Raw genomic sequence first — 15,247 nt, 5'->3', positions numbered from 1 at the left:
TTCAGTTTCCAGCAACACATTGTCCCCTGAGCACCATCTAGAGCAATGCCAGCACAGAGCTGGTGTATTCTCCAAACATGACAGGTGTGACATACTCAGCACTTTATGCCCAGGACCTCATGAACCAACAGTTCAGTCAGCTGAGAATCCCTAGAAGGGGACCTCAAGTCTCCTGAGCATTGCTTGAGAATCCCTCCCCCAAAAAAGAATGATTTGATTCTCTGAAGGATTTGAATCTTTCTCTATAGAGCAGAACTCTATACACAAATGTCTCCACAGTCAACTACATAGAAGTTCAGTAACTCAGATTTTTATATTGAAAATGTATAAATCCACTGTGAGATAATGAATATTTGCCAATTGAGTTAATATTTGATGGACTACCTCTTTACTTCTTTTCTCCCTGCAGATAAGTGAACAAAGTTCCATACAATTCAGGAATGACAACTCTCACCAATTCCACTGTCAATTATGATATGTTTATCCTCATTGGCATCCCTGGCCTGAAGGAGCTGCACCTGTGGATCTCCATTCCCTTCTTTCTGATGTACTTGGTGGCTGTGTCAGGAAATGGCATCCTGATCTGTGTGGTGGCTGTGGAGCGCAGTCTTCATGAACCTATGTATCTCTTCCTCTCCATGCTGGCTTTTTGGGATCTGATACTCTCTACATCCACAGTACCCAAAGCCCTCAGCATCTTCTGGTTTGATGATGTAGACATTTCCTTTGGTGGTTGTGTTACTCAACTCTTTTTCATGCATTTTGCCTTTGTAGTGGAGTCAGGCATTCTCTTAGCCATGGCTTTTGACCGCTATGTGGCCATTTGCTACCCACTGAGATATACCACTATTCTTAGTCACAGTGTCATTGGCAAAATAGGAGCTATTGTTGTGTTCAGAAGTTTTGCAACTGTTTTCCCCATTGTCTTCCTTGTAAAGCGTCTACCCTTCTGCAGAACAAATATTATTGCCCATACATTCTGTGAACATATGGGGTTGGCAAAACTGGCTTGTGCTGATATCACCATCAATATTTGGTATGGAATCTCTGTGCCTTTACTCAGTGTTATGCTAGATATGGTGACAATAGTCATCTCCTATGGGCTCATTCTGAGAGCAGTCTTCAGACTGCCATCCCATGATGCTCGGATGAAAGCGCTCAGCACCTGTGGCTCCCATGTTTGTGTTATCCTCATGTTCTACCTTCCTGGAATTTTCACAGTTATTGCTCAGCGCTTTGGCAAAAAAATCCCCAAGCATGTCCACATCCTGCTAGCCAACCTTTATGTTCTTGTTCCTCCCATGATGAACCCAATTATCTATGGAGTAAAGACCAAACAGATCCGTGAACGTGTGATCCTTGTGTTTTCTTCAAAAGGAAAGTGTTGCTGATGATAATTGGATTTTGTGGTTTCTTATAGGTGAGGAGAAAAAAAGAATCCTTGTAGGAAAGAGGTGTTATCATTTAAAATAAGTTTTGGTTACCCTGCATGCAGTTATATGTTTTTTTTACTAAATAGAGTAAATTGTGTTTACTCCAAAATTGTATGGTTCATTTCAAAAATATATAATTCAGTGAAAATCAGTATATTTTAGATATAAAAACTATTTTAAATATCCATAAGGTGCTTCAGTATTTAATAAAAGTTTTCTATTTTGTACTAAAGTGAAATTTATTTTAAAACTTATTTTTAAAATGACTGCTATTTTAAAATGACTGCTATTTTAAAAATCACTTCTTCCTCTACTATTCCCATTTTAGATCTCTATCTGTCTTCAACAGGTACGTGACCACAAATTAAGCCGAGCTAGTGACAAATTGTATACAAATGAAAGGTGGTGCTTCCTCATCCAGCCCACCTTATTCACAAAAGAAGATATTAACAGCCTTTTCATGCAAATGCAAATACCTGAAGATAAAAAATAGAATACTCCACAGAAATGAAAAGATAAATATTTCCGTAACTAGATATTTGGAAAGAGGAAAAGAAACAAGATAATTAAAACATGTGTATTGATAAACTGTCTTGCATTCTGGGTGTCCTGTGCAACCGTAATCTGGGCAGAACAATTCTCATTCATACTGTTTTTAACATTTTATCTCACAGGATTGTTGTATGAGAATCCAATGAAAATTGGATGCTAGAGCACTTTAAAAATGAGAAAAATCAATACAATGTGTCATTGTCTTTAAATGTTATGTTCCCTAATCATCCTCTTTCTGGTCAGAAGGTTAAAAACTGAAGGAAAAAAAAAAGCAAGAATCCCTTCCACGGGTCCTTTGTCTACAAAAAAGGCCTTCTTTTTCTTTCTTCCTCTCTTTTCCTGTAATTACGCTTTCATCTAGCTACAATGAAGTATCCTCCCATAGCCTATCTTTATCAGAGGTGCACCCTGAATTAAGATAACATCAACTTTATTGATAGTAGTTCCATTTACATTGCCCATAATTCAGACTGCACTTTTAATTCTTCAGAAGACTTTATGAAAACAGTCCAGGAGTTTATCTTTCTCTATAACCACAGAACTTTCTTTTTCTCAGTTGTTTGCTGAAATTCCTTAATGAAGGTACGGTATGAAGAAAACGATTTTGGTTATTTACTGAGTGAAATTTCTCATTTTTAATAATTTTTTCTGTTTAGGTCACACCTGGCAATGCTCAGGGATTACTACTGGCTCTGCACTAGGAATTACTACTCCTGGTGATGCTGGAGGGACCATATTGGATGCCAAAGATGGAAGCTGGATTCCCCACATGAAAGGCAAATGCCCTCCATACTGTACTAACGTTTCAGTGCCAAGGATTTCTCATTTTTAAAAAAACCAAAAATCTTACAACAGTGGGTCAAGAGCAAGAAGTAGAAAATAATTTAGGGGCTGGAGCAATAGCACAGCAGGTAGGGCATTTGCCTTGCACGTGGCCGACCCAGGTTCAATTCCCAGCATCCCATATGGTCCCCTGAGTGCTGCCAGAAGTGATTCCTAAATGCAAAGCCAGGAGTACCTGAGTATCGCCGGGTGTGACCCAAAAAGAAAAAAAAAAATTAGATCTAGCTAGTGAAATCCAGATAATGAGAAGACTCCAGAGACTTTGTCTAACTCCAGCAGTATGTATATATATCTAAGCCTTTTGGTTTTGATTTTTTGTTTGGGGGCCACACCTAGCAGTGCTCATGGCCTTCTTTTAGGTCTGAGCTCAGGGATGACTCCTGGCAGGCTTGGGGAACCATCTGGGGTGCTGGGGATCAAACCTGGACTGACTAGGTGCCCCTACCTGCTGGACTATCACTCTAGTCTTGAATGTGTCAGGTTTTGTGCAACTTCTCTTCTCTTTCCCCTCCCTCTTAGAATTTTTAAGGCTAATCTGAGGTAGGTGAAATTAGAACAAACTAGTCTGAGGCTCGTAGTATGGAGGGTGTGACAAACCCTCTCTGAAAGAAGCTGCACCAATGCATTCTTTTGTCTCTGATTGGGCCAAAGCAGAAGTTTAAGAATACTTCTACACTGATAAGTACCCAGGCCCTTGGTTAGATAGTCCCAGCCAGTGGGAAAGCAACAGTAGAATCCTGTCAACTTCCAGACTCCTTGCTCCTCATAACCATACTAAAAAACACAACCCATGAAGTTACTCTGTTTCTCACACGTGCAAAGCTAGTGACACAATTGTACATTTCTCAATTGTGCATGCTTGCTGTTTTCCCTCATTTGAATACATATGTTTACTGAAAAATCTACTAGAATTTGTACAAACTGTTACCTCACTTTATCTCCCGCGACATAAAACCAGACATAAAACCAGACTCCTATTCCTTGGACCTATTCTCCAGGTCATGCTGGTGGACATCTTTCCCAATTTAAGATGCTTTCATTGCCAGTGAAGCCCTTCTTTTCTAGAAGTTGCTCCCATGTTCTTTTTAGGATGACAAATACACAGATCAGGATTTTAGAACCTAAGACAATGAGCTAGTATACTTTAGTCCATACTAGTCTCCATAGAAACTTATTCATAAGGAAACACAGCAGAAGCAAGCCTTTCTGATCTTTAGAGAAAAAAACAGTATTTTTGGTATTTCTTGGTATAAATAGGACATTGTATGCAATAAGAGTAAGAATCAGATGTGGGAAACAAGTTATTTGCTTTTTAAAAAAATAAATCAAACTCTGTCCCTCATCCAGAATACTTTTGTGTGCATTCATGACAAAATTGGTAACATCAATTTTTATTTAAATTTATAAAAAATGTAATATCTACCAAAGGCTCAGTATAAATTTCAAGTACTAGTAGCTTTTTATTTTTATAATATTCAACCATGTAAATCTTAGATGGCAGCTATCCCAAAGCCCATGCCTATGTCTCCATCCCAATCATGCACTGCAATCACATAAGTGCAAATGCCTGAAAAGATCAATCAAAGTCACAATAAAATAATGGACTCCTTTACCTTTCCAGCAATTCTTCCAAGCTCAGAAATAAAAGTCCTTGAGATAGAAACAGAAGTATTCAGAAGAAAAGAGCTTTTAAGGAGTCAATAATACCTGAAGCTCAATGTAGAATGAACTATACTGATGCTTATAATCGGTAAGGGAATTATAGCCAGTGGATTGCTACTGAATGTTTAACAATTGGCCTTAGAGTGGGAGTCAGGGAACTGAGTTGTAATATTTTTTGACTCATGTAATAGAACTGGGCTAGAGTGATTGCACAGTGGGTAGGGCGTTTGCCTTGCACGTTGCCGACCCGGTCGACCTGAGTTCGATTCCTCTCCTCCTCAGAGAGCCCAGCAAGCTACTGAGAGTATCTCGTCTGCAAGGCAAAGTCTGACAAGCTACCCGTGAAGTATTCGATATGCCAAACACAGTAACAAGACTCACAATGTTGCTGGGCCCACTCGAGCAAATCGATGAACAACAGGAGGACAGTGACAGTAATAGAACTAATTCTCTCTATTGATTTCATGCTATCAGTATGATGATATGATGCTGATCTGCTTGCTGGCCAAATTCCTGAAAATTAATCACTTGATTCTTACAAGACTTGTAAGCAGTCTCTAGCACCACTTCTAATTAATTGTACCTTTTCCTAGGCTTTACAACAGCAATTAGAATGAGCTTGAGAATTGGCTTTGACTTATTCTAGAAAAGATGTGAAACAGTGATATCTCTGTGCTAGAAAAATCCTACCTCACAGATAGGTAGAATGCAAGTGATACCAAAGACTGGAGTCAGACCAATTACATTTGTGTAATATTTTGTGTATTATTTAAGTTTAATAAGTTAAGATATAAATGACATAAAATTTACTATTTTAATGGTCTAAAAAGATTTATTGACATATTTTGGCTTATGATACCATAGTTTTCAAATGCAGAACATTATAAATCAACATCTAGACATATTGTATTATATTTTTTCCCATTCTTCAACACAAAATTAACTCCTTTAACTTTATTCATCCACACACACACTTCTCTTCCCTCTTAAAGATCTAACTTACATCATATCTTAATAGCTTTTTTTGGTGGGGGTTATTTTTGTTTCTTTATTTGTTTTAATTCTTCCACATATGAAGTCTGACAGTGTTCTCCACCACCTCAATCTGACTTAACATCACTTAGCACAATATCCTTTGGGTCCGTTCATATGGTTACAAATTGTAGGATTTCATGTCTTTTTATATCTCATCTTCTTTATTCAATCATCCACAAATAGACTCTTAGGTTATTCATACCTTTTTAATTAAGATTAATAATTTTGATAAACACAGGATTGCTTATTTTTTCAAGTAAGTTATTTTGTATTCTTCAGTTAAGTACCCATAAGTTAGATGACTGTTTGCTTTCTGTTTTTAATTTGTTGACAATTCTCCATACTTTTTCCTGTAGTTGATGAACCAATTTTCATGCCACCAATAGTACATAAGAGGTTTCTTCTCTCTACATCCTCACCAGCACTTGTTTCTTTTCTTTTAGATAATAGTCACTCTCACAGAAATGAGGTGGTATGTTATTGCTACTTTAATTTACATTTCCCTTATAGTAAAAGACGATGAAAATCTTTTCACAGCTCTGCTTGTTTGCGTGGTTTCTGAGAAGTGACTACTCAGATCTCCTGCCCATTTTGTTTATTCGTTTGGCTGTTAATCTTTGTACACTTTGGATATTAACTCTTCCAGGTGCTTGATTTGCAAGATCTTCTTCCATTTCTTAGACTGCTTGTTCACACTGATGATAAATTTTTTTAGACGTATTGGTTTTTGGTTTAGTCTAAGCACATAGTATTTTTGTAATGTTGCACAGCTATAAAATTCTACATTTTCATTATGACCAAAAGAAATTCCATATTCACTAAGCAATCACTCTCTATTTCACCTAACCCTTGTTGGCATTTCTGCAAATGGTATCCTAAATGAGATTTATAAATGTTATATCTGAGAGAAACCTTTATGACAAAGAAAGTGATTATATTTTAATGTAAAACATAAATCAATTAAAAATATTCATAATCTGCAATATAAATTAAATTTTAAGCACCCAAAAATAGTTAATAAACATAGAACAGATTTTGACAGAAAAAAAAGTGGTTAAATCCCACTCATATCACTTAATAAGATAAAGAACTGGGGCTAGAAGGATAGCACAGAGGTCACAGGCCCATGCAGGTCCAGAGCTTCTGATCCACCAGCTCAAAATGAAACATCATCTCTAGCACTGAACCATCACAGGGATTGGTCCTTGAATTTTCTATGTATGACTTGAAAGACAGTGAAAAAGAGAGAAAGAGAGAGAGAGAGAGAGAGAGAGAGACAGAGACAGAGACAGAGACAGAGAGACAGAGACAGAGACAAAGATAGAGACAGAGACAAGGACAGATACAGAAAAAGAGAAAATTCAGGAGAATATGCTCACCGTGAGGGAAGACAGAAAAGATTTTGTATATGTCGATTTTGAAGTTTTTCAAAAATTAATATCAAATAGAGGTTTCATTATGTAGTACATAGAGAGAAACAGAGATAGAACTCTAGACTTGTGGATTTCTAACATACAGATGGCTGTTGAGTTTATTATTGTACTGTGTGCTAAACAATTTAACTCTACAACAAATTTATGAACTAAGTATTTTATTTTATTAAAATATTTTCTTTACACTGGTTCTGGTTATGGGCACGGTGTTGGAATTAGTTCAAGATGATGAACATAACTATTTATGTATTATTAATGGTATTGTAAACCAAAAATAATAAAAAGAAATAAAAGAAAATTATATACCTGAGATTAAACTATGAATAATCTTATAATCACATTTTCTGAATAAAAAATACTTTTTGAAAGAACAAAAAAGATTTTTTCATAGAAAAATCATTTTTAAATAAAAACTATTTCTTTAGGATTCTTTCATCTGATCTCTATTGTTTTCTTAAGAATTGAATGATTCTTACTTTACTTTTCTGTTAAATTTTTTCATTTTCTCCAGAATTGAAGTCCAATTATTAGTTTCATTATTGTAGGACTTTCTACTACTGATTGTCATAAGAAACTGTATTGAATCAGCAAGATTTCTTAATTTCCCATAAGCCTAATCTCCATATTCTCATCCTGGAGTTACTGAACTCTTTTAGGAAAGAATAAAAGAATGACCCTGTCCCTAATCTGCTTTGTTTTAACACCATAGATGATGGGGTTGAGTGCAGGAGGAATTGCCACATAGAGGTTGGCAAACATGATGTGAAAGGGGCGAGAAATGTTATGACCAAAGCGATGAATAAGGGCAGAGAGTACAGCTGGTGTGTAGAACATGAGCATGACACTAACATGAGAACCACAGGTGCTGAGGGCTTTCTCACGGGCATCTCTGGATGAAATGTGAAAAACAGCACGAAGGATAAAAGTGTAGGAAATACCAATGAACGTAAGATCTGAGAAAAGAGTGAATAGAGGCATAGAAAAACTATACCAGATATTGATGGAAATATCACCACAGGCAAGCCGGGCCACCCCCATGTGCTCACAGTATGTATGAAGAATACTTCGAGACCGGCAAAAAGGCAAACGTTTTACCAGGAAAACAATAGGAAAAATGACAATAAAACTCCGACCAACAATACCCACCACGATCTTGACAATTAACCTAGGTGTCAAAATAGTAGTGTATCTCAAAGGTGAACAAATGGCCATGTAGCGATCAAACGCCATGCCAAACAAAATTCCCGAGTCCAAGAAAAAACTAAAGTGAAGAAAGAACAACTGGGTGAGGCAGCCAGAAAATGTGATTTCATGAGATTTCAACCAGAATATAGCGAGTGTTTTAGGAATACACGTGGAACTTAATATGAGGTCTGTGGAGGCCAATATTGAAAGAAAAAAGAACAGGGGTGCATGGAGACTGTGGTCCACAATGATGAGGTAGATAAGCAGACCATTACCTGCTAGGGCTATCAGGTAGAGAGCGAAGAAAGGAATCCCAATCCAGATGTGAAACTTCTCCAATCCTGGGATCCCCACCAAACTGAAGGAGTCTGAATTGAAGTTTGTCAAATTCAATGTCGTCATCATGAGAATTGTCATTCCTTAAGGACAAAATATATTTGATTCCTGATCTTAGTGTCCATGACTGGCCCCACCTAAAATCCTGATCTTACATTTTAAGGGCAAGGATGCAACCAAAGAATTAAAAGATCTTTAACCAAACTATCCCATCCCCACAATCTATACACATTACCATAACAATACTTTTACTACATTGGGACCAGGTCCAGATAAATCCATGACCTGGAGCATATTATTCTTTTGCTCTCTACTGGAATTCCAAGACTAAGTTACCCTCACCACACATTCATTTCTGATATTTTTTCAGAAATATTGGCCCTGTGCTGGAGAGACAGTAATAGTGTCTTGCTTGTATGTGGCCAGTTCCAATTTGCTCCTTGGCACCAAAGAGTTTCAGGAGCCTGACCTGAGCATAAACCTAAGTAAACTCTGAGCACCACTGGGTGTGGTCTCAAAACAAAAACCAAAACCTAAATATTCTTCTGTGGAGTGATAGCACAGCGGTAGGGCGTTTGCCTTGCACACAGCCAGCCCAGCCGAGCCGGGTTCGATTCCTCCACCCCTCTCAGAGAGCCTGGCAAGCTACCGAGAGTATTTAATATGCCAAACACAGTAACAAGAAGTCTCACAATGGAGATGTTACTGGGCCCGCTTGAGCAAATCGATGAACTCCTTGGCAATCTCCTTTCATGTTATTTCACCTGCTGGTTTCCTGGTCATTTATGTTATTTTATCATTTTATCACATCAGTTTCCCACTTTTGAAACATAGTGATCTGACGGTTGATCATGACTCTTCTTCATCTTTAGTCTCTACATATTTTCTTTTGAAATATTTGACCTGCCTATTACATTTCCTTTACACTTTGCCACCTAATACTCGTGCCATCTTAATCCTGGTTTTAACAAGTTCTTCTGATATTTTATGCCTTTTGTTTCATTTCACAACCTGCCATGTTGTGCCTTTGAAAGTATAAAATTATTAAGACATTCATAATCTTGTTTAAAGCTGTATAATTTACCATTCTCCCTATATATTTTACTTTCTGTTTAGCAGTAAATATTTTCACATAAATGAAAATATAAACTACTTTCACCTGTGCCTTTCAAATGTATCTCATATTCTTTCCTGTCTCCTTAGAGTTCTCCTCACATTCCCTAATTCCTACATCTCATTGACTGCAATCCTGTCTTTCACATAAAATCAATTTTGTGCTCTCTTAATATGTCTAAATACCACTATTAGGCATGATAAAAAGAAAAGTCTAAATCAAATGAGGATAGACATTCTATTTTCCAGTTCTTAAAGCTTTGTTGGAATAAGCAACATAAACTAAACTCATTACATGCCTAAGGGGGCAGGTTGGGATTGGGAGGAAAACTAGGATTATTGGTGGAGAGAGGTAGCACTGGTGGTATTGGAACACTAAAGCTTGAAACAACTATATAATGAACAACTTTGTAAATTATGGTGTTTTCAATAAAAATTAGCATGTGAGGATAAGAAAAAACCTCAGCATGGTAGATATTGTATACCATAAACCCACAGCTAATATTATCATACCCAATGATTTAAAAAAAAAAAGTAAAAGGTTTTTTTTCTATAATATCAGGAACAAGATAAACTACTTTCTTTAAGTTTTAGAAGTCTTAGAGAAATTGGACAATAAGAGATAAAAAATTAGAAAAGAAATAAAGTTGTCGTTGTTTGCAGATGATGTATATGTATACATAAAACAAAGATTTTATTTCTTCTTTCTTTCTTTTTTTATTTTTTAATGGATCCCCGTGAGGTACAGCTACAGACTTATAAACTTTCATAGTTGCGTCTCAGTCATAAAATGATTGAGTACCCATCCCTCCACCAGTGCACATTCTCCACCACCAATGATCCCAGTATGCCTCCCCCTGCCCTCACCCCATTCCCCCCACCCCACTCTGCCTCTTTGGCAGGGCATTCCCTTTTGCTCTCTCTCTACTTTTAGGTGTTGTGGTTTGTAATAGAGGTATTAAGTGACCATCATGTTCAGTCTATAGTTTATTTTCAGCGTGCATCTCCCATGCTGAGCAGTCCCTTCAAGTACCCTCTATTTGATGGTCCCTTTGCTATCTGAGCCGCCTTTCCCCCCAGCAAAAACAAAGATTTTATGTAAAATGATAAAAGAAATAACAAGTATAGAAAAGTAGCTGATTATAAAATATACAAAAACACTTGCATTTTTATATGTTAGAAATTAAGAAAAAATTGAGAACTACTTTTATGAAAATAAAATCTACATAAAAAAGAAATTAAGAAAATTATTCCACTTCTAATTGAGGACAAAATAATTAAGTACTTAGGATTAAACGAAAGAAAGACCTATATTATAAAACCAAAATAATGTTAAAAGATACAGAATAAGACATCTAACACTAGTCTTTGTTGATTATTAGGGATCATATAAATGATTTCTAATGCTTCCAGGAAAATCCTTCTCTACTACTGAATCATAAAGTGTACTCTCTTGCTTCTACAATTACTTGTTTTATTAAGCAATAAGATGGTTGCATTACGTTTTGCCTTACTTTTCTTATTACTCTCTCATGTTCTCTTTCTTCAAATGTGACCACCTTTCATTAATAATTGGAAACTGTTGAAGGACAGATTTTTCTTTATGTGGTTCTTTTAAGGTAAAAAAGAAGCAAGGATTCATATAAAATAACTATTCATACAATCTAATTTTTACATCATTCTCACGTGTTTTTAAAGACATTGAGATAACAGAGATCAATATCAATATCTTCCTATTTTAAAGTCAGCTGATAAGCAAACCTACACTTTACTCTGAGATATAAATAACAATGCATAAGTGTCAGGGATTAATGTACATGCAAGTATTATTAGCACATACGTTTCCTTGAGACACCATTGATGACTCTGTGTACTATTAGGACGTTTTGCATTACGGGGATATTTTCAATTCTGCCTCCTCAGGACTCAGACCATCACCACCAATACCTCCATTATCACACTCAGTTAATACTCACAGACATCTATTTTTAATGCTTTGTTAGGTGAGAAATCTTATAAAGGTCTTGAAGAGGTTCACTCCACACATAAAGACAAAGAGAAACATGAATGAATAAAACACAATTGGGGTGCATATATAAAAAGAAAGAAAGGAAACCCAAATGAGAGGCTGAGGCATGGGCAGAAAGAAATGGAAGTTTAGCAGGAAAAAGCAGACAGACATGAATAGCACAGCCTTTTATCTCTTTGCTGGTTTCCTCATGGGATGTGGAGACTGATGATGTAAGGAAATTCCAGGGACTCAAATTCCCTGTCAATATTTTGAGTATGTAAATGTTCACATAGATGCTTCTTGCTGGAGAAATGACATTAAATACACATATGATATAATGCACGGTTTTGAACAGAGAGGAGAAACAAGGAAGTGCTATAATTTTCATGGTAGTGTTTGTGTAGACTATTTATAGAGGCCAAAAATATTTTTAAAACAATAAATGCATTAATTAAGGTATCCAGGTTCCGGTTTCTAACTTCAAAGATTTCAGTAATAACTACATGTTAAAATTTAGTTCTCAGAGCATATTTATGTGAATATTTAGAGAAAAGATATTTAGTTGATTAGTTGATTAGGGATTCTGGTGCATTCCAGGTGACATGTTTATACGGCAAATTTTAATCTGTCCAATCTGTCCTATCAAGTTTTTGATGTCTGCAAAATTCTTATGCATTCAACTCCACAACCCATCTCTTTTGTTAGTGAAGCTTTTACTGGATTTCTCTGTCATCTTTTGTTTCACTGAGTGAAACAAAAGAGGTTTTCAGTCTTATAAGTTTTTTACTTGAAGGAAATTGACGACTTCTGAGTTAGATGAGCCAAACCTACATAACTCACCCTTTAAGTTCATTGTGTATTTATTGAATGCTTTCATGTGCCCGGAAATTGATTATTAACATACAGTTCCTTGTACTTGTTTGTTCATTGCAGCACCGTTTACAATACCCAGAATCTGAAAAAAAAAAACTGAGAGCCCGAGAACAGATGACTGGTTAAAGAAACTGTGGTACATCTACACAATGGAGTACTATGCAGCTGTTAGAAAAGATGAGCACAATGGAGTACTATGCAGCTGTTAGAAAAGATGAAGTCATGAAATTTATATACAAGAGTTACTACATGGAAAGTATCTTGCTAAGCAAAATGAGTCAGAAAGAAAGGGACAGACATAGAAAGATTGCATTCATCTGGGGAACAAAAAGTAAGAAAATGGGAGACTAACACCCAAGAATAGCTAAGAGAAGTACCAGGAGGTTCACTCCATGGCTTGGAGGCCAGCTGCACAGCTAGGCGAAAAAGCAGCTGAGATAGAGAAGGGAGCACCAAATAAGAGGTGTTGGGAGGATCCTCCCAGGATGAGAGATGCATGCTGAAAGTAGACTATAGACCAAACATGATTGCCACTCAATGTCTCTTTTGCAAACCATAGCACCGAAAAGGAGAGAGAGAACAAAAGGGAATGCCCTGCCACAGAGGCAGGGTGTGATGGGTGGGATGGGGGTTGGAGGGATACTAGGATCAGTGGTGGTGGAGAATGTGCACTGGTAGAGGGATGGGTACTAGATCATCGTAAAATTGAAACCCAAGCACAAAAATTTGTAAGTCTACAACTGTACCTCATGGTGTTTCACTAATCACGATCACGACCACCCTGTTGTTCGTCAATTGCCTCGAGCAGGTGCCAGTAACGTCTTCTTCGTCCTAGCCCTGAGATTTTTTTTTTAAAGTGCCATATTCAAGGCTTTTTCAGGGTTAGGAGAATGAGACCCATCATTGTTACTGGTATTTGGCATATTGGGTATACTACGGGGAGTTTGCCAGACTCTGCCATGTGGGTAGTTTACATTTGGTAGCCTGCCAGTTTGTCCAAAGTAGAAATGAGATGATAAGATGTCGCGCGGCCGTGAATGCTTCCGGGAGCTGAGTGTGATAATCTCTGGATCCTGGCCGTTGTTGGAGTTACACGGCAGTTGGTGGGTATAACTGTCTAGTTACTGGCAGGTCCAGTCCCAAACCGTGCAGGCTTGGAGATCTCAGTCCCGGGTCCCACACACCTGGGTTCCTCTGCCAGTTCTTTTATGCATGAGGCTCATCCAAGTGTGTGGAGAGTGGTCCCAGCATGGCCTTGGCTGGGCCCCGGAGGTCTTCAGCTGTTGGACCCTGGTGGAGACAGTCAGGCACAGGGTAGGAGACTCTGCCTTGTTCTCTCCCGGGAGCTGAGTGTGATAATCTCTGGATCCTGGCCGTTGTTGGAGTTACACGGCAGTTGGTGGGTGTAACTGTCTAGTTACTGGCAGGTCCAGTCCCAAACCGTGCAGGCTTGGAGATCTCAGCCCCGGGTCCCACACACCTGGGTTCCTCTGCCAGTTCTTTTATGCGTGTGGCTCATCCAAGTGTGTGGAGAGTGATCCACTATATTATATTATATTATAATTAGATTAGTTTCACTAATATAATTTAAAAAAAATACAGTTCTTCTTGGTAAAAACTTCTTGACATTGCCATTTCTCATTCTCTTTTTCATTTCAATTAAAATTTTTTTCATTTATTGTCATACATGAGTTGTGAGATCTGGATTTAGAGATCTTTTACATTTGAATTGCAGAATTATATAACAATATCTGTCACTGTCACTGTCCTCCCGTTGTTTATTGATTTGCTCGAGCGGGCCCAGTAATGTCTCCATTGGAGACTTTGTTGTTACTGTGTTTGGCATATCAAATACATCACGGGTAGCTTGCCAGACTCTGCCGTCCGGGCGAGATACTCTCGGTAGCTTGCTGAGCTCTCCGAGAGGGGCAGAGGAATCAAACTCAGGTCGGCCATGTTGGCTGCATGCAAGGCAAACACCCTACCTGCTGTGCTATCGCTCCAGCCCATATAACAATATAATAAATAAAAATACAGAGCAAGTTTTGTAAATTGCAGAAAAAAATTGAAGAATTATTTCAGTTTTGTAGTGCTAATGATTCTTTTCTTTCCAGTAAATTGACTGTAAGTATCAAACCCAGAATATCTCAAGACCAAACAGATTATTAAAAGTGTCACGTTAGGTATGTTGGTATGCCAATATGGTCATTAAAAAAAAAACTGCATTTTCCAAAATGCGTTATTTTGACCATGGCTAAAATCATGAGACCGAGAGGAAGATCAGACTCTAGAAAGGAAGAAGGGTGACCGGCATCAACTGACTTTATCCAGAAACCTTTTCCACAATAAGAAGGAACAGTACTAGTGAATTTCAGGGTTTTACCACTAGACAACCAAAACAACATGAAGAAACAACATAAATCTCTACTACGAGGGGAAGATGGAGAAAAGAGTTCCGAATCCTCAACCGGGGTTATCCACAAATATGCTATCTCTGATAAAGAATTCCAAGACGAAATGCAGAGGATGTTCAAGGATCTACTCAAAGAACCAATGGAGGAGATATCCAGAAAACTAAATGGAAAAAATGAAAGAAACAGTAGAACAGATTGTCGAGAAAATACAGAAAGAAATGAGAGCAGAAATTAAAAAGCTACAAAAAGAAGTGGCACAAATAAAGGATTCGGTAGATGAAATTAAAAACTCAGTAGGTGCCCTTAAGAGTAGGATGAATACAGCTGAAGACAGGATCAGTGAACTTGAAGATGAGC

At 37.5% G+C, this 15,247-nt stretch overlaps 2 protein-coding genes across 2 annotated transcripts; one reads left to right on the top strand and one right to left on the bottom strand.

Annotated features, from left to right (window-relative positions):
- The first annotated feature begins 440 nt into the window (after positions 1-440).
- LOC130025197 (olfactory receptor 52B2-like) lies at positions 441-1,391 on the top strand. Its single transcript, XM_056116144.1, has one exon. It carries the CDS (start codon positions 441-443, stop codon positions 1,389-1,391), a length of 951 nt encoding a protein of 316 aa, XP_055972119.1.
- A 6,206-nt stretch (positions 1,392-7,597) lies between these two features.
- On the bottom strand, positions 7,598-8,560 carry LOC130025298 (olfactory receptor 52H1-like). The gene has a single exon (XM_056116255.1). The coding sequence runs from the start codon at positions 8,558-8,560 to the stop codon at positions 7,598-7,600; it is 963 nt and encodes a 320-aa protein (XP_055972230.1).
- Positions 8,561-15,247: the final 6,687 nt, after the last annotated feature.

Source organism: Sorex fumeus, unplaced genomic scaffold (assembly GCF_029834395.1).
Source record: "Sorex fumeus unplaced genomic scaffold, SorFum_2.1 ptg000030l, whole genome shotgun sequence".
NCBI lineage: Eukaryota > Metazoa > Chordata > Mammalia > Eulipotyphla > Soricidae > Sorex > Sorex fumeus.
This window is presented reverse-complemented; position numbering and strand designations above follow the sequence as displayed.

Coding starts and splice junctions, on each gene's coding strand:
- LOC130025197 (XM_056116144.1), top strand. CDS start 441: ATGACAACTCTCACCAATTCCACTGTCAATTATGATATGTTTATCCTC.
- LOC130025298 (XM_056116255.1), bottom strand. CDS start 8,560: ATGACAATTCTCATGATGACGACATTGAATTTGACAAACTTCAATTCA.